Source organism: Ailuropoda melanoleuca, chromosome 14, assembly GCF_002007445.2.
Source record: "Ailuropoda melanoleuca isolate Jingjing chromosome 14, ASM200744v2, whole genome shotgun sequence".
NCBI lineage: Eukaryota > Metazoa > Chordata > Mammalia > Carnivora > Ursidae > Ailuropoda > Ailuropoda melanoleuca.
In genome coordinates this window covers 90054230-90072604 of record NC_048231.1, presented here as the reverse complement: position 1 = coordinate 90072604, position 18375 = coordinate 90054230, and the positions used below count along the sequence as shown (strand labels likewise).

Below are 18375 nucleotides of genomic sequence, written 5' to 3'. Positions count from 1 at the left end.
TTGTTTCCCTCTACCTATTTCAGATAACGCTGAGCTTCCCCTGCATCCCCTGGCAGAGGTGCGGCATTTTCACAGCACTAAGGAGAATATCCCATTAGCTTCTCTGGGACACTCTGAATTCTTGGCGATGACGGCCGTTCTCTGGATTTGAGGGACACAGCTGCACGGCGGCAGGCCAGGATTTCTTTGTGGTTTACAAGAATCTGACTTCCCTTCCCTTTTCTTAAAATCAAAGGAACTAAAATATATCTTAAAACTCTAATTCTCTACAAGTTGAGGCTATTTACAAGAGGATAAAGCAGTTTAACGTGACAGTACTTAATTGTTCCGATGGAGGAAAGTACACAGTTGGCCCTTGAACAACATGGCTTGAACTGCGAGGGTCCGCTTACATGGGGATTTTTTTACAGTACTGCAGTGTAATTTCTCTTCCTTGTGATTTTCTTTTCTCTAGTTTATCTTATTATAAGGATACGGTATATAACGCATGTAACATACAAAATATGTGTTGATCAGCTGTTTATGTTATGTTGGCTTCCAAGTCAGCAGTAGGCTAGTAGTTGAGGAGGTGGCAGGGGCTGGGCTAAATGGGGGATGGGGATTAAGGAGTACCCTTGTGATGAGCACTGGGTGTGACACGTCAGTGATGAATCCCTACATTCTACTCCTGAAGCCGATATTTCACTATATGTTAACTAACTAGAACTTAAATAAAAACTTTAAAACAACCCAGTAGACTATTAGTAGTTAAGTTCTGGGGGGGAGGCAAAAGTTACACATGGATTTTCGACAGCGTGGAGGATCGGTGCCCCTAACCCCCACATTATTCAAGGGTTTACTGTAATAAAATGCACTTAAGGAGTTTCATGTGTCTTCTGACATTTTACATGTATCATTTGAAAAAGGACAAATATTTTCAGTACTTTGTTAATAAGCAGCTAATTTCTACGCTGGGGCAGACTGCTACTTTTTAAAGTAAGATATTACCTTTCCAGAGTCAAGTAACACGAGAAAGCTACAGGAGTATAAAGCTGAAAAGAAATCACATTCCATATGCGACAATTACTCATATTGTGCCTTCCCTGCCCGGTCCTGGCCCCGCCTCCTGCAGCTGGTGGGCGGAGGGACGCAGGCTGGGAGGAAGGGGAACTAAGGGGAACGGGGCGCATCAGGGCCCTGTGGAGGACTCAGGGTTGCTAGGGCTCCTTGCACAAGAGAAGAATTATCTGGTTAACAAGGAAAATAATTCTGTATGTTCCAGTTCATGCTTTAAGGAGAAAAACTGCCTGGGAAAGGTGAGAAAAGCTGGAGAAATAGGAGTAAATACACCATGTATTCTGCTTACATTTCAAACACACCAAAGCAGGCAGCAGCCTGAAACAGTGGGTCTGAAGATCAAAACACCGCGGGCTTCATAGTCAGCCCCCATGCTACATAAACTGTTTGTCCCATTGACGGCAGTTTTGTAGTCTTCTAGCTACAGCAAAACGACCCCAAAAATAATACCAGTAATAATAAAGCACACCAGTTTGCTTTCTGGCTCTCACTTTCATCCCATTTCACGATGAGAACACAGGGCATTTCATTTCAGATCTCACTTAGATTGGAAAAAACACAAAGCAAGGTTTATAACAGAAATGCCTCTGTCTCCTTTTGTTTCCAAACTGGTGGGTTGTGGTGGTTTTGTCTGCAAATCATTCTGCTACACTAAAAATTTCGAATAAGAGTTGACAGAAGAGCATATTGGCAGAATGGGGTATGGTCAGCACATATAGTCTACTCAGACGATAATCTCGGGAGAAAGGGGTGATTAACTAAAGCCAAACTGGGACAGGACTAGTCCGACCAGAATTGAGATTACGCACTTACAAGAAGTGCAGGACCAAGCAAGAGTTGTGAGTCTATGACTAGTAGGATTTGGGGTGGGCGAGGGCATGGTGGTGGGCTCCATGGCTTCCAGAAGCAGCTCCCGCTGCTCAAGATAATTTAACACACGTGGTGTGCTGTGTTAATGATGCTCGGAAACTAAGCCGCACCAGCAGTCCCTGAAAATGAGGCCCGCTCCAGCAAAGTCCCCTCTAGCCGCACTCCTGCAGCTGACCTGGCTAGAACCCAAGATTCCATTGTTATGGTCCCTGCCTCCATCAAACGCTTCTACGGTTATCAGCATCACAAAGCAGAAAGAATGATGAACCAGCTACAAAGAAATCTTGCCTTGAGTCCCCATTCTGCCACTCTCTGGGCATTTGTTTCTCCCACTGTAAAAAAAAAAAGGGTTGACCAAAGGACCTGTGACATTCTCTGCTTCTATGGCTGATGTCCACTCTACAGGAAGAAAACATTCTACCAATTAAGGGGTTACAGCGTGCACTTCTAGTCTGTACTTGGCTAAATTTAGTCATGGTTTTTCTGAGAGGTGAAGCAATGACATTCCAATACATTTTAATATCAATTATTAACAGTACAGTTGTCAGCTCTTAAATACTTCATGGAGAATAGGGAAGCTTCTCCACCCTGCCACACACTCCTTTTCTCAGTGTGCCCCAAAGCAGGGATTATTGTAAGCAGATAGGTCAGACTAAAAACCTCCAGGCAGGGCAGATTTACTGGTGTTAAAAAGTCAAGTGCCCAGCCCCATTTTCACTGCACTGCTTGGTTCCACGCGGTTGGGTGGGGAAATGATCCACTCAAGATTCTTTGCCGCCCCAGCCTCCCCTTCAGGGGCTTGCTCCTCTAGGAGATCAGCAGACATGGGCAGGGCAGTCCAACCTCGGGCTAAGCAGCCTGGGGTCCTGCCCCATCACGTGTCAGAGTGTGTCAGAATTCCAGGACTTGGACTCTGGCTTGGCCTTGGGCTAAACCATACATTCCCACCCAGCTCTTAGCAGAGGCCTGCACCAGCAGGTGTCCTGAGCCAGGGGCCAGTTGTTAATAAAAGGCACTCCGATTCCCTGTGGCGATCATTACTTTTATACAGATGGTCCACAGAACCTTTTGATGAGGAGGCGTAACTGGCAAATGCCACCAAAACGTTCCTTCATCCCATTACATTCTCGGAAGTTCTGGAAAGGCTAAATGTGCACCTGTGGGGAGACGGCGGGAGGAGATCCAGCACATGCGGCCACAGTTGGTGTTAACAGAAAAAGAGACCCTTTGCTGGGTTTCAACAAGCACCCTCGGGAAACTCCCGGAAAGACCATCCCCACAGCAATGGAAGTCAACATCTAAATGGGGAGGAAATGAGAGGTGAAAGGGTAATGGTGATTGTGCTCAACCGAGAAAAGGTGGTTCCCAAGAGAAAGGCTGGGCGGGGTCTTTGGAGGCTGGGCTCCACAGATGACAAAGGGAAAAGAAGAGCTTCGCCACCTCATCCCTAATTGGCTTTCACAGGTGGGCTAAGAGCAAGGGTAGGTGGAAATGTCTGAGCGGGAGAGAAGAGAGGAATTCTGAACCGCCAAGCAGAATGCTATGCTCCCAAGACACCTAGTCCCAAAAAAACAACCGGAATCACAGGCTGGAAGGCCCAGGCTGAGCCTAGCGATGTAATTATGGCATCTCTCCCTGAAGACACAGCAGCTCCATAGAAGGTTTACACAGAGGGAAACTTCTTCCAGGGAAAGGGAACGGAGGTACCTTTCCCTATTCCTTCCACTAAATACAACTGAAACTCCTGGGCATTAGATATACAACAGACATTACAAAGACTCTGAGAAACAGAGAGAAGGCAGGCTGGCATGGGACCTCAGGACCCTAGAATGACACACCGATGCGTTCTCTCAGTGTCTTTTTGCCTCATATATCCCCACGTGTGGAGCTGAAGAAACTGGCAACCCAAAAACACCAATAGGTAGAGACCCCCCAAAAAAAAATCCCCGAAGAAAAAGCCTGCTGTCACTAGCCAAAGAAGCAGGAAAGGGCCAGGCTAACAAGAGAGAACTTTTTACACAATGACCTCTACCCCACCCAACCACCACAGGGAACACTGCGGCCCCACACCCACCTTGCCAAGTTCCAGTGCGGCACAGACTCCCACCCTCTTGCAACTGTAGAAAGTTGTCCCAACACCCCTGCCCAGATGGTGTCAAAGCCAGCAGGGAAGAGGGCCTTTCATCCCTCCACCAAGTGACAGAGTCCTTCTACCATTACAGAAAAGAAAAATCCCCAAAGAAATCTCCAGGCCCAGATGGTTTCACTGAGGAATTCTACCAAATATTGAAAGATGAACACTAATTGTACAGGCTCTTCTGGAAAATAGAAGAGAATACTTCTCAGTGCATTATATAAAGCTAACATTAACCTGTCCAAAACCAACCAAAGACAGTACAAAAAAAATATGAATATACATGTAAAACTCTAACATAAAATATTAGCACATAAACTTCACAATATATAAAAAGAATCATATAGCCTGATCAAGTGGGATTCATTCCAGGGATTGCAAGGCTGGTTCAATACCTGAAAACTCAATATAATTTATTCCCCCCAAAACACTGAATCCAATAAGTTGGATAAGTTCAACAAAGTCAGGGGGGGTACATGGTAAATATAGAAAAATCAACATACTTCAATATATCATAATCAACATGTGAACACTGAAAAATATAATACCATTTGCAATTGCTAGGAAGGAAAAAAGGGCAAAACAAGGCATTTAGAGGACTTGTATGATGAAAACCACAAAACGATCTAAATAAATGGAGAGGGGAGCCTGGGTGGCTCGGTCAGTTGAGCATCCAACTCTTGACTTTGGCTTAGGTCGTGGGATCGAGCCCCACGTTGGGCTCCACACTCAGCACAGAGTCTACTTGTCCCCCTCTCTCTGCTCCTCCTCCCCGCTCATGTACATGTTTTCTCTCTCTAATAAATACTAGAAATCTTTAAAATAAATAAACGCATAAATAAATAAATGTTCATGAACTGGAAGACTCACCATAGTAAAGATATCAATTCTCCCCAAGTTGATATATACAGATTTAATGTAATTCCTATCAAAATCCCAGAATATTCTGTAGATATAGACAAGACTGTTCTAAAATTTATAAGGTAAAGCAAAAGAACTTTTTGCCTAGAATTGTTAAAAACGAGCTTAAAGTGTCAACTATACTTCAATTAAAGAAAAATAATTATTTTGAGAAAAAAGAATAAAGTTGGGCACGTCAGTGTACTGGATTTTAAGACACTTTATGGTCACTATCATCAAGGCTGTGTGGTACTGGTGGGGGGACAGACATGTAAATCAACAGAACAGAATCCAGAACCCAGAAATAGCCACACACAAATACACCCAATTGAAGGGCACCTGCTTGCTTAGTAGATAGAGCATGCAACTCTTGACCTTGGGTTTGTGAGTTTGAGCCCCACACTGGGCAAAGAGTTTACTTTAAATTATATATATATATATATATATATATATATATATACGCACACACACACACACACACACCCCCAACTGATACTCAACGAAGGTGCTAAGTCAATTCAATAAAGATAAGACAGCCTTCTGGACAAATGGTATTAGAGGAAGAAGGCCTGCATGGGGAAAACAAACAACTACAACAACAACAAAACTCAGCCTAAGTTTCATACCTTATATAAAAACTAACCAAATGGATCACAGGATTCAATACAAAAACTAAAACTCTAAAACTTTTATGAAAAACCACAGGAAAAAAATTCTCAGGATCTAGAGCAAAAAATAGGCTTGACACCAAAAGCATGAGCTGTAAAAGGGAAATGCTTGTAAAAGGGAAAACTGATACACTGGACTTCATTTGCTCTGCCAAAGACCAGTTTAAAAGATGCAAAGGCTCAAAGGTACTTGAAAAAACTTTCAAAAAAATGGAAAGACAAGCCACAACTGGGAGAAAAGACTTGCAACCACGTGCCCAACAAAGGACTAGTATCTGAATACAACAAGAACTCCGAAAACTCAACAGCTAAAAAAACACAAACATGATCTAAATAGAAAATGAGCAAAAGACTTGAAGAGACATTTCACCAGAAAGGACAGACAGAGGGCAAATAAACCCATGAAGAAAGACGTTCTACACCATTAGCTACTGGAAAACTGCAAGTTAAAACCCCAGCAGCTATCACACACCTACCAAAATGGCTAAAATGGAAAATACCACCACCAAAAGCTGGCAAAGAGGTTGATCACCCATTCGCTGCCCGTGGACTATAAAGTGGTTCAGCCACTCTGGCAAAGAATTTCTTAAAAATACCCATATGCAACTACCATACGACCCGGCAACTGTCCATGTGGGCATTTACCCCAGCAAACTCAAACTCATGTTCACACAAAAACCTGTACACAAATATTTACAGCAGCTTTATTCGTAATGACCCCAAAGTGCAAACAGTGCAGACCGTCCTTCAACGACTGAAAGGTGAACACCCTGTGGGACAACCTCACCAGGGATACTACGCAGTGATTTAAAAGAACAGACCTCCCGGTATATGCCACAACCTGGATGAATCTCCAGGGAATGACGCTGAGTACAAAAAGCCAATCCCCAAACGTTACAAACGGTATAGCTCCATTTATGAAGCACTCCTGAAATACCAACGGAATAAAAATGGAAAATGCTTGGGGTTAAGTAGCGGACGGGAGTGGCTCTAAAAAGGCAATATGAGAGACCCTTTTGGTTATGGAAACATTCTGTAGACTCATGGCACCAATGTCAATATCCTGGTTATGATACCGTTCTACAGTTTTGCAAAGTGTACTACCGGGGGAAACTAAATAAAGAGTACATAGCTTCTCTGTATTATTTCTTACATGAATCTAAAATTATCTCAAAATAAAAAGTTTAATTTTAAAAATTCAGTGATTCGAGAGAAGAAAGACCCAGAACATCAGCACAGAAACACTGCAGCATTATTAGGCAAAATTTTTAAATGATTATGGAAATTGTAAGTAGAGGCGGGCAGCAGGAAGGAAGGGAAGGAAGGAAGGAGGGAGGGAGGGAGGGAGGGAGGGAAGAAAGAAGAGCCCCGTTGCCTGTGAGGGCGTACACCTCTCTCCAAGCCTGGTGGAGTCAAAAGTTGGCAGGCAAGGAATGAGGGGCAGTGGGCCCATTAGTCCTGCTAGGGCCCTGAGGTCACACCCTTGACCTTCAGAACCAACAGGCAGCAGGGTCAGTGCGGCATGCGCTGGGGATGGTTCCCTAACTGGGACTACTCTGCAGACCTAGGGAACCCTGCCCGGGGAAGAGCTCAGTTAAGCCAGAAGACAACACGGGCAGCTTGTGGGCACGGGGCTCACCTGCACTGGATTCCCGCTCCAGAAGGAACAGTCAGAGGGGGAAGCTACAGGGGCTTGTTACAAAGGTGAGGCCATCCACTCTCTCAGTTCACTGAAGACTTACCAAGAATGGGGAGGTCCACAGAGAAATGGAAAGTAAATGTTTTAATTGCCTGACTGTAGTAGACAAGAAAGGAAAGACAGGGTGGGGAAAGACTGCTACCTGAGGCGCCTTAACTCGACTTCTACGTTCTACTAGAAGACGTGTTTTAAGTGCCATTCTCAGGGAGGGAACAGTTCACGCAGGTAGATTCTTCTCCCAACTGCATTTAAGCTCACAAACTCTATATTGTCTGAGAGTCACGTGAACGGCAAACTGGAGAAGATGAAATGAAGAATTTTCCCTCTTCTCTCTTCTGTTCTTCCTGGCTTCAGCCCCACCTCTGCTACCACTGTTACCTGATGCCGGACCAGGTGACTGCCATGGGTGAGGACCCCCCTAGCTTCCCCTACATCCGAAGCTGGTACAGCAACGGCCATATGGATCCGACCAACGTCCTGGACTGCGGAAGGGACTCGGGGTTGGCTTAACTAAACTGGGCACTGAAAAGAGTGGCAGCCCTCCCACTGACAGCCACACAGGCTGGGCTGCCGAGCGAGAGACCAGGCTGCCTGCCTGGGTCTGTGGGAGAACCCTCCTCTGGCCTAGTCTGGGCAGAATGGGAAATTATGGGAGTTGGGGGGGTGGGGAGGCAGTCGTTCGGGACAAGGCTTCCAATAAAACAAGGGGAACTGGGGAACAGGCAGAGTATACCACAGGGCGTGTTTATGTTGCCAGCCGGTCGTGCCTGGATACACAGTCTGCTGAGGCTTTTAAGAGTATAAATATGAACCGAGTGGACACTTACCCAGGCAGAGTCAAAGAAAGAAAATACAACTGGTGGGGGGCCGGAGGGAAGCCGATGTTTGGCTCAGTGTACATTTGGCCCCAGAGTTAACATTATTCTGCCATGACTCATTCCTAAGTATTCCAGGTGAAACGGGTGAGCTACACGACACACTGGTCCCAGCAAAATGCAGAAGTCGAGACAGAGCAGCCACACACACGAGAGAAGATGTTCATCTCCTTCCCTGAGGGAAACCATCGTAGTCTGACCCTCACTTGGCTGTTGAGCCCCAACGGTCAACAGAGAACAAAAGCTGGGGGAGTCCGTGGAGGAAGGGTAAGTCCTACGTCCCTGCCCACATCCTTTCTCCTTTCTAGAGAAGAAGAGATCTGGAAGAGAACAGACTACGGGAGGGCAGCTCAGAATGGCAGCAGCACACACGGCATAGGGTAGAGGTGGTGAAAGCCCTCTGAAGCCAGGACTGGATCTGCCGCTCTGCGCAGAGTATCAGCAGACCGAGAAACAAGGCAACAAAATGCACACAATGAAAGAAATGTTTTGGTTTTTTTTGTTTTAAAGGCATCCTTTCGAGATGGGAAGAAATACTACCTTTCTGATGAAGCCGTGACAGGGTAAGAGGGCACCCAGAAAGAACCCAGGCCCTGTCACCAGGATAGGCTAGAAGAGCATGTCGATCACGGCCTTCCCGAGCTAGTTAGCCACTCCACTCCCAGTGTTCCAACGTCCGAGCCAATGGAACATTTCACACCCAATGCCACAAGAACGCTCTCGAGACTATCATTTTCATCTCCACTAAACTGAAAATCCAGAGAAAAACATGATTGAGGTATTCTTGATCTTTTGGTCCCCAAACTCAAAATCCCACCAAGAACTTGATTTGGTGGTTGCCCTTGAGGAACTGATCGTGGCAACTCTATTTGACATCTGGACATCAATCCCCTAGTCAGCAAGATAGAGAGGTAAATAAAGGAAAGATCAGCTCACTGCTGGGTCTTCACAAACAGAAGTTGGAGCCAGCGTGTATCAGCTCAAACTAGCACCTTCCTCATCCAATTTCACGAGTTCTCTTGCTTCGGACAATAAATCGTACAGTCTTTCTAGCTTGAATCTGGTTCATTCGACATGTCCAGTTACTTCCATTCCAAATAAGTATCATATATCTGTACAACACACTGATCTATTGGCCAAATGATGCCTCATGGAGAAAAGCAAATGACAGAAAATAAAAGGACTTACTGATGCCCACTGTGACACATACTTCACCAACATAAGCCTACACTTCACCAAAAAAAAAAAAAAAAAAAAAAAAACNAAAGCTGCAAAGAAATGCAAAGGTATTCTATTCAAATGGAGATGGCTTTCCATCTATAGCTTAAACTCATTGTACTGAGGACTATTACTGAACATACTTCTGGACCAACATCATAAGCAAGCAGGCACACCATGTAAGTGGGTACCGATTAAGCCTGTTTAACTGTACAAGACAGTAATTCGAACACGAGGAAGATTTTCTGAATCCCAAAATTGTCAGTAATAACTCAAGAACACGGGTGATGTAACCTGACTTGAATGCCTACTACGATGGCATGATACTCTAATTAGCCAGGTCTGAGTTCCCGCATATACGCCAATGACCCAACAATTCCAAACTCATTTAGCCTAAATCTAAGGTGCCGTAACTCAACTAGACATCGAGTTATTGTCTTAAAAAAAAAAAAAAAATCACCTTCCAAAACAATTGTTTTTAAAATAAGACTCCTACTACAACGTTGTTCAAGTCTATGAAAACAACCCTTTCTCTGGTGCATCACACACACGCACGCACACACACACGCACACACCACGCACCCATGTAACTGAGCTCCCACCCCTAAAATCGAGGGCATTGTATAAGCACTGAGGTCTACAGATTTGTCACCGAAACACCAAAATGGAAGTGATACTCTACTTGTCCACTCGTATCTGCAGCCTGCTGGAAGTGTGTAGCCAGCGACGTCTCGTCCTGGAAAACTTCGTTACACTCCAAACATTTCAGGCTATGCCTACACAGCTTGGATGGGTCTTCATCTAGAGGCATAGCTGGAATGATGGGTGTGCTAGAGGGAGCGGATATGACGGTCCCAGTTAGGCCAGACTGGATTTTCGTGACAGTGTGTGCGCCGGCCCCCACGGAGCTTGGAAGAGCAGACGATGACGTGGAAGTATTGCTTGACGGAGAGACAATCATTTGATCCGCTGGGACTGGCTTTAAGATCAAGTGGGAGCACTGCATCACAACCCCCTTTTCCTTATGCCCGCGGGCGTGGGAAAGGAGGCTGCACTTGTTGTAAAAAACGAGGTTCTTTGTACAGTGGTTACACGTTACTTCGATGCGCACGCTGCGTCGGTCATAGTGTTGGGTCAGGCTCTTTTCCAGGGCAAAGGAGTCACCGCACTCCAAGCACTTGTACCCGCGGGTCGGTAACGTGATGCCTGCGTTGGCAGGAGGACTGAGGTTGGGGATGTAAACTGGGACTGGGTTAACGCTGCTCAGCACCTTGTTGAAAGCCTCCACCACGGAACTCTGCAAGGAGGACACCACCTGGACTCGAGACACCTTCTTGGGTGGCTGCGAGGCTGCTGCATTGATTATTGCCTGCTTTATTTGCTGCTGAGGTTTGGTAAGCACTTGGCGGAGCTCAGAGGTGGCCTGGGCGCCCTGAGGCAGAAGGTTAAGGTTGGCGAGGTGCACAGTCTTTGGCACGAGTTTGGCGTTGGCCAGGCTGGATGCCGGCACCACAACGGTTTGCTGCTGGATGGCATTGGCGGCTTTGATGATGGCGCTGCTGGCACTCTGAACGGAGGCAGCAGATATGACCGTGGCTTTGACCGTCGTGTTGTTAGCGAGCTTCAGATTGATGACTTGAGATCCCGCCGTCTTCACGGCGGACACTGGGAGGAAGGCAGTTGCCACAGGCTTAATAGTGACCTGTTTGGGGGTCAGCTCTGCAGGGGCGACTGCGTTGGTGACCACCGCCGACTGCAGAGGTGCTCTGGGCGGGGAGGAGAGGACGGCAGCCGAAGCTGGAGAGGACAGGAGAGACGTCACAGACGCCATCACGGACCCCGCCTGCTCAGAAGGCTTTTTTCCAGAGTCGAGATCGACCTCTGGCAACACCCTTGTCACTGTTCTCTTTATTTCCCCAGAAGACGTCTTAATGGTCTTGATGCGGACTTTGGGGATTGCTGGTGTTGACCCTGCAGGAGAGGACGGCGATCCCTTGCTGCTGTTCTCACTGGAGATGCTCCGGGGGCTGTCCGGCTGCTTCAGGGACGCCTTCTTCGTCCCGTCGATGAGGCTCTGGGATTCAGGAGACTTTTCCGTGGCTCTGGGACTATCATTCACTTCTTTAGGTAACGGAGAGGACCCCCGGGAGTCGGTCACTGGTTCCTTGCAGGAGTCGGAAGCAGCCTTTTTAGCACTCAGCGCTGCTATTGCAGCTATACACGAGGACAGCTTGGATGATGGCTTTGACCTCGACAGCGCGACACCACCAAGGCTGGGGTCGCTCTTCTCCGAGCTGGGCTTCCCGTCGTGGGTCCGGTTTTCAAGCACCTTTTCAGAGTTTTCCTTCAGCTTATCCTCTGCTTTTCTGGCTTTAAAAGGTTCGTAAACACTCAGATTTATGGAATTTGTTTCCGTTTCTCTCTTAACAACTCTGTTTTTATCTAAATTGCCTGCAGGAGAGATTCCAGTTTTGCTCAAGCTGTCCCCTCCGAGTGCCTTTGGCTTGTCATAGTCCTGCTGGGCAGACGACCCGGTCAGCACGTTCGACCGAAAACCGGAACGCATGTCCTCTTTGTCCGGGGGGTCGTCCACTTCTATCTTCTCATCGTCATCGAACTCTTCAGCACTTGAGATGGGGCTAAACTGGCTGAACGTGGAGTCTTTTAAAGTCACCTCTGAGGTAGGCGCATCTCCTTTCAAGGACTTGGATCCGTCTTTGCTGTAACTGTCGAGAGAGGACGCGGTGAGAAACCCGTTGTGTAAGCCGTTGCCGGTGGGATTGTGGCCGTCTTTCTCTGCGCCCTCAGAGGAATCGATGTTCCGAACGTTCTTCACGATAACACTGACGCCCACGTCAGAAGAGGAGGGTGTGTGGGAGTCCTCGTCCCCGTGGGCGTTCTGCTTGATGTGGCTTTCCTGGTCATCGTGCGCAGACTCAATAGCTGCTTTCGGATCGACCATATCTGGGATGTCGAAGGCTGCCAGGAGGTCATCAAAGTCTGGGGTCTTCATATCCCCCATGGTCATGAACTTGATCAGATGTTCTGTTAAACGAACAGAAACAATTCCATCAGCAATGAACACTTTGTAACAATGGGATAAGTATCCCGCTAGGACTTACATGAATGAACACAGTGATGATCAGCAAGAAAGACCAGGTTGGTAACTACACTTCCTACAACGAGAAAACTCTGAGTGAACAAACATCCAGAGAACATGTACAAAGCCTTGATAATTACAGGTTCAAATTAATTTCCCCAAAATGCTGCACGGTATCACCAGCATGGCACCTCTCTAATGAGAATGAGGTTGACTGGAACAGGTACAGCATGAAAAGTAGGTTCTGGTGTAACAACTAGAAAACGGGTCATTTATCACTGGATTCATCGCCTGGTTTTCACAAAAAGCTATCCCCAAACCTACTTTAATCTCCACAGCATTCAATTCTACTGGCAAAATTAGCATGATTATGGTCACCGTCACATTTGTCCTATCACATTAAAAGGCACATATGATGATCAAAAAACCAATTACAGGGGCACCTGGGTGGCACAGTGGTTAAGCATCTGCCTTCAGATCAGGGCGTGATCCTGGCGTTATAGGATCGAGACCCACGTCAGGCTCCTCTGCTATGAGCCCGCTTCTTTCTCTCCCACTCCCCCTGCTTGTGTTCCCTCTCGCTGGCTGTCTCTATCTCTGTCGAATAAATAAATAAAATCTTAAAAAAAAAAAAACACAATTACAGATTTCAATTCACCCACACAACAAACAAGCATCCCAGCCCACCACGGGCTAGCTACTGCTAAAAAAGTTCCACCTGAGATTTTAAAAAAGAAAAAAAAAATCCTAAGAAACCTATTCCATCAGTTTTTATTTAGTCCTAATTTTCTCTATTACGTTAGGGGAACAAAAAATACTCTCCTGGTAGAAAAAAAAAAAAGGGATAGCATCCCTTCCTTCTCCCTCCCTGGTTCAGTGCATTTAGTGGTGAAGGTAACACACGGCCATTTCCTAATTGCCACTCATCCAACAGCTGTCTAACTGGCTGTGGCAGGTGAGCACGGCTCTGCTGTTGACGTTGCTCTCGGCGTGTACCAACGTGGCCCCGAGGGCATGGCAGAGCCTGGGAGAAGGCAGGCCTTCTCCTCTGCACTGGGGCCAGACTGGAGCGAGGGGCGGGGGTCACAGCCTATGAGGTGCCCCCATTAATGTCGGCAAAACCCTGTGCAGTAGGAAGGCAGAGTTTTAGGAAAAAGGATGGTCACAGCCATTGCTAAAGACAAAGGATTAGAAACGCATGAAATGCTTAGGGTCTTTAAAGGAGACCCTTCGCCCCACCTGCAGAGGACACGGGATCGTGGCGATCACATGAAACTCCACTACAGGAGAGATCCTCCGTCTGCAGTCCAGAACACTCCACCTGTGTTGCTACGGTCTTCTGGTATGCGGCATGGCACATGTGGGTACTTGTCTCTTCGTACCTACTAGCCTGTCAGCTGACTGGAGAAGGCAATGTCTCACTCTCCTTTGCACCATAAATGCCATATGACTAACACACGAGTCAGGGGCCAGCGCACTGGATTTATCAGAAGGATGGGCCTAGGCCCAGCTTGGTCACTCCCTAGCTCTGGGACCCTCAGGAAATGAGGGAATCTGTTTGGGCCTATTCCTTCTCTCTGCAGCGGAGGGAGGCAAGCAGCCAGGAAGAGAAGGAAAATAGGAAGCAAAATTCAATGTTGGAAGGGAAGAGAATTACAGCTGATTTTAGGCAACTTTCGATGCAAGAATCAGCCTAACTGATTTGTAGATATGTATTCCTAAGACTCTCATCTTTATACTTACTATTGTTCCTCCTTTAAATCTCCTTTAAATTACTGAGAAATTATCTTCCACATTTTACTTAAGTATGTAATGATTTTTCTTTTTGTACAATCTGTAAGAGATCATGCATTCCTTTTAAGTTTTATTTATTTATTTGCGGGGGCGGGGCATGAGCAGGGAGAAGGGGCAGGAGAGTGAAAAAAGGACTCCCCACTGAGCAGGACCCTGCGATCGTGATCTGAGCAGAAGGCAGACGCTCAACCGACTGAGCCACCCACGCACCCTGATCACGCATTCCTAACGAAAACTATACGAGGTCAAGGCAGCCTTCCTACCGAGGTGACGACACGCATACCGGTGAAAACTCACACAAACCTCAAGGCCACCCGCAGGTGCTAACACACCATCGTCCTCAGCTTACTCACTGACTGCGGGACACATCCAAACACTTCTAGATATCTGGATGGGAAAAATTACTATTGAAGAAGAAATTAGCACGCTTAGTTCAACGTGAGCTACAGAACACATTACCTTCCATTCACTTGTGTTACTACAGAACTAAAGAAGTCACATACTCTTTTCCCTAGATGGTTTGCTTTGCCTAGAGAGAAACTACCCTGGGGCCACCGTTCTCTCAGATGGATGCCTGAGGGACCCGACAGGGAATCATGTATCCCCAGCATCAAATGACATACAGCCCAGAGAAAACATCAACACTTCTAAGTTGATATTGTTGTGAAAATATCTATGACTGAGTCATACCCACTGTAAGTCTGTGATGATGATTTTCTTTTTAGAATGAAATCGAACATTTGAACTGCAGAATACAGGGACTGAAAGACCCATCTGTCAAGATAATACCCACATTAAGAGCCCACCCACTTAGGAATAATCCTGGATTGTCACTATTTTTATTTTTAAGGAGCAAATGGCAGTTTTAAGTGAAAACTCACGATAAAATCACCATTATTGGGGCGCCTGGGTGGTTCAGTCGTTAAGCGTCTGCCTTCGGCTCAGGCCATGATCTCAGGGTCCTGGGATGGAGTCGCGCATTGGCCTCCCTGTTCCGAGGGAGTCTACTTCTCCCTCTGCTCCTGCCCCTGCTCCTGTGCACTCGAGCTCCCCCTCCCTCTGTCTAATAAATATAATGTTTAAAAAACAAATAAATAGATACGCAACTAATGAAGCATCAAACTTTACATCGGAATCTGGGGATGTACTGTATGGTGATTAACACAATATAATAAAATAAAATTAAAAAAAAAAAAAACAAATAAATAGAAAATAAAAAATAAATAAAATCACCGTTAGCAAGGCATCCAGCCTCTGTGGTTGATCTCTAGAACCACATCGATCCAAGTTTATAGATCGCCATTTCTGGAAAACTCAAGACACAGAGTCACCCAACTCCTGCCCAACTTCCCCCAGAGTTGAAAGGGTGTGAAAAGAGTTGAAACACTGACAAGTGTTTTTTTTAAGCCACCACTTATCCAAAGCTTGGACCCAGGCTCTAGATGTCCCCGGGAGTAGACGGGCTCTGCCTAAATCTCCATCCTTTCTTTGCGGTGACACTGGATTTATGTTGTGTGCCCTCTCCTTACAATGTGGGTGAGCAAAGAACACCATCCAGTTTCACACCAGTCATTCCAGAGGGCAGCCGGTGCAGGAACAAAAAGAACATAAAAGGCCACTCAAAGACTCGCAGGTGGTAGACCCAGGACACACAATCACAAGAAATGGTAAAAGGTCGCACGTAAAACAAAGCCTGTTGAGCAACTGAGAGCCCAGACCCGCAGTGCAAGTGGCACGTCCTCTAACGAATACGTGGACGATCAATAACCGAATCTCATCATCTTCCTCTCCCGGCGACACGCGGGACCTGGCTGACTCACCCACACGCAGGGACGCAGGCACTGGAGCGCAGCCTTCAATCTCTCAGTTGGTGGCAGGAAGGTGTCCACTACGCCACCCATGCCTTTTCCTATCCGCCTGACCAGAGCACAGCTGTGGCTTGGACAACCCCAGAGAAGATCCCCCAAGCCTGCAAACATCCCCGGGGGTTGAGAGGACCTTCCCCATGCAGGAGCAACTCCCCCCGTTGTGCTGTGGCCACCCACCCCACTCTCCCATCACCCCCCCCGTGTCACCTAAGATTTATACTTTCTCTCGCGGGAAGAGGATGGGCCTGAGGTCAAAAGAACGTGACATTCTGAAGAGCATGAGGCTGAGGGCGAATGAGCAGTGGTGTCGAAAACTCTTGAGTCAGCCCTCCTGGTTCACCCTGAACGAATCCAGATGTGAACGTCGCAGACGCAGGCCAGGCGTGAAAGCCCAAGTGCAAAGCCCAGCAGGACACACGGCACTGCCTGGAACCTGACATCCCCGGAGGGTGGACCCGCCTCTGTGCGGTTGTGGAATAGACATAAGGAACACCGCTCTCCGAAACGTCACACTTCTCTCTCGGTTTCCAGAAACGTTGTTCATACCCACAATTCCACTGTCCTATCACCTGCTTCCTTCCCGCATTCTGGAAGGCAGGAGCAAATTCTCCACTTGGGGGAATAAAATGTTTATCCCACTTCATTGCCCAGTTGTATCAGGTACAAAGAGAAATGTTTACATTTAAAAGTTTTCTCTCATTTTTCACCCCAGTCCTGAAGTACTACTGTCTTCTCTTTTAAAAGATAATGGACAGAGAGCTCGCTTGAGCTTTTCTTTTCCCTGGAGAGTTTGATTTTCAGACAGAATTAGCTTTAGTTGTTTTAACAGGCTTCTATTTCATTTGTACTCCATAAAACATACCTTCCTTCAAAGGTACTAACAGTCTTTTAATTTAAAACTAAACCCCATATAAATAACCTATGATTCACTAATAGCATTTGTGCCTAATGTGGAATGTCCCTGCACCCAAAGACACGGAAAATATGGATTGGGGAGAGGGATGCTAAGCCTACCTACAGAAAAGGAAATTGAAAGAACTGGAGTCTGTCTTGTGATCACTTTATTCTCTCCTACAACATGGACAAAACACTTCCTTTCTTACCAAAGCCTCTTAAAATTATAGAACGCTATTCCATCTTTGTTGGCAAAAGTCAGAAGTTATCAAGTCAAAAGAAAAACATAAGAAAAACCTATTCACCCCCTTAATCATACTTTTTACACTTTGCGATAAAAGGAACTGCTCTTCGTGGACCTGTTTCTCAATCTTAAACTAGAGACTGGCAGCTAAAAGGCTCAGGCATCACTCACCCAGGGAACACTAACTTCAGATCATCCCCAGACCTGCCTGCCTGGGCCGGAGCCAGCCTAAATCCAGGCCTGACCCAGACACGGTTCTGCCTCCAAAATGAACACGCAGAGGCCAATCTAAGCAGTGAAAACACATCAGACCCACCATTTAAATGGAGAAGCTAACATTTTCTTTCATGAAAACGAGTAAACTCTAAATCATAATAATCCTAAAGAAAACCACTGTATATATTGACCACCTTGACAGTCTTACACAAACTTTCCATAAAACAACTGTATTAACACAAGGTCTGTTATTCTTTTGGGGGACTATGTTTGTCACTATTTTCTAGCACTGTCTGGACACTGAAGCCCTTTTTGAAGAAATCATTCAACAGAGCAATGAATCTAACTTATATTTCTAACCTTCTTATCTTGCCTTCAAATATAAAATGTTGTTGTTGTTCTTTTTTTTTTCTTTAAAGTAGGCTCCACACCCAGCATGAAGCCCCAACGCGGGGCTTGAACTCATGACCCTGAGATCAAGATTTCGTTGAGCGTCCGACTCTCAATTTTGGCCCAGGTCATGATCTCAGGGTCGTCGGACTGAGCCCACATCAAGCTCCACACTCAGCAGGGAGTCTGCTTGAGATTCTCTCCCCCACTTCCCTGCTTGTGCTCGGTCTCTCTCTCCCCCTAAAATAAATAAATCCTTCAAAAAAAAAAAAAAAAAAGACATTTCACACACAGGGTGAAGTGAAGAGAACAGATTATATGTTTTGTGAATTCTGTATGAATTAATAAGAAATTAGTAAATATAGTTGCTATTTATCCATAACAGATTTACTTGTTTCACTAAATCCTCCTATCCACCTCAATTATGATCCTTTTATTAATTCTTGATA

The 18375-nt window shown here is 46.2% G+C and overlaps 1 protein-coding gene across 4 annotated transcripts in view; it reads right to left on the bottom strand.

Moving 5' to 3' along the window:
- The window catches only part of ZNF532 (zinc finger protein 532), a 102915-nt gene that overhangs the window by 47419 nt on the left and 37121 nt on the right, over positions 1–18375 (bottom strand). For all 4 annotated transcript variants that reach the window (XM_011232957.3, XM_034641950.1, XM_034641951.1 and 1 more), the window contains one exon: positions 10103–12465. In XM_011232957.3, coding sequence (XP_011231259.1) covers positions 10103–12448 — 2346 coding nt within the window. In that variant the 5' untranslated portion in view covers positions 12449–12465. Of the gene's footprint in view, positions 1–10102; positions 12466–18375 lie in introns of those variants that run through there.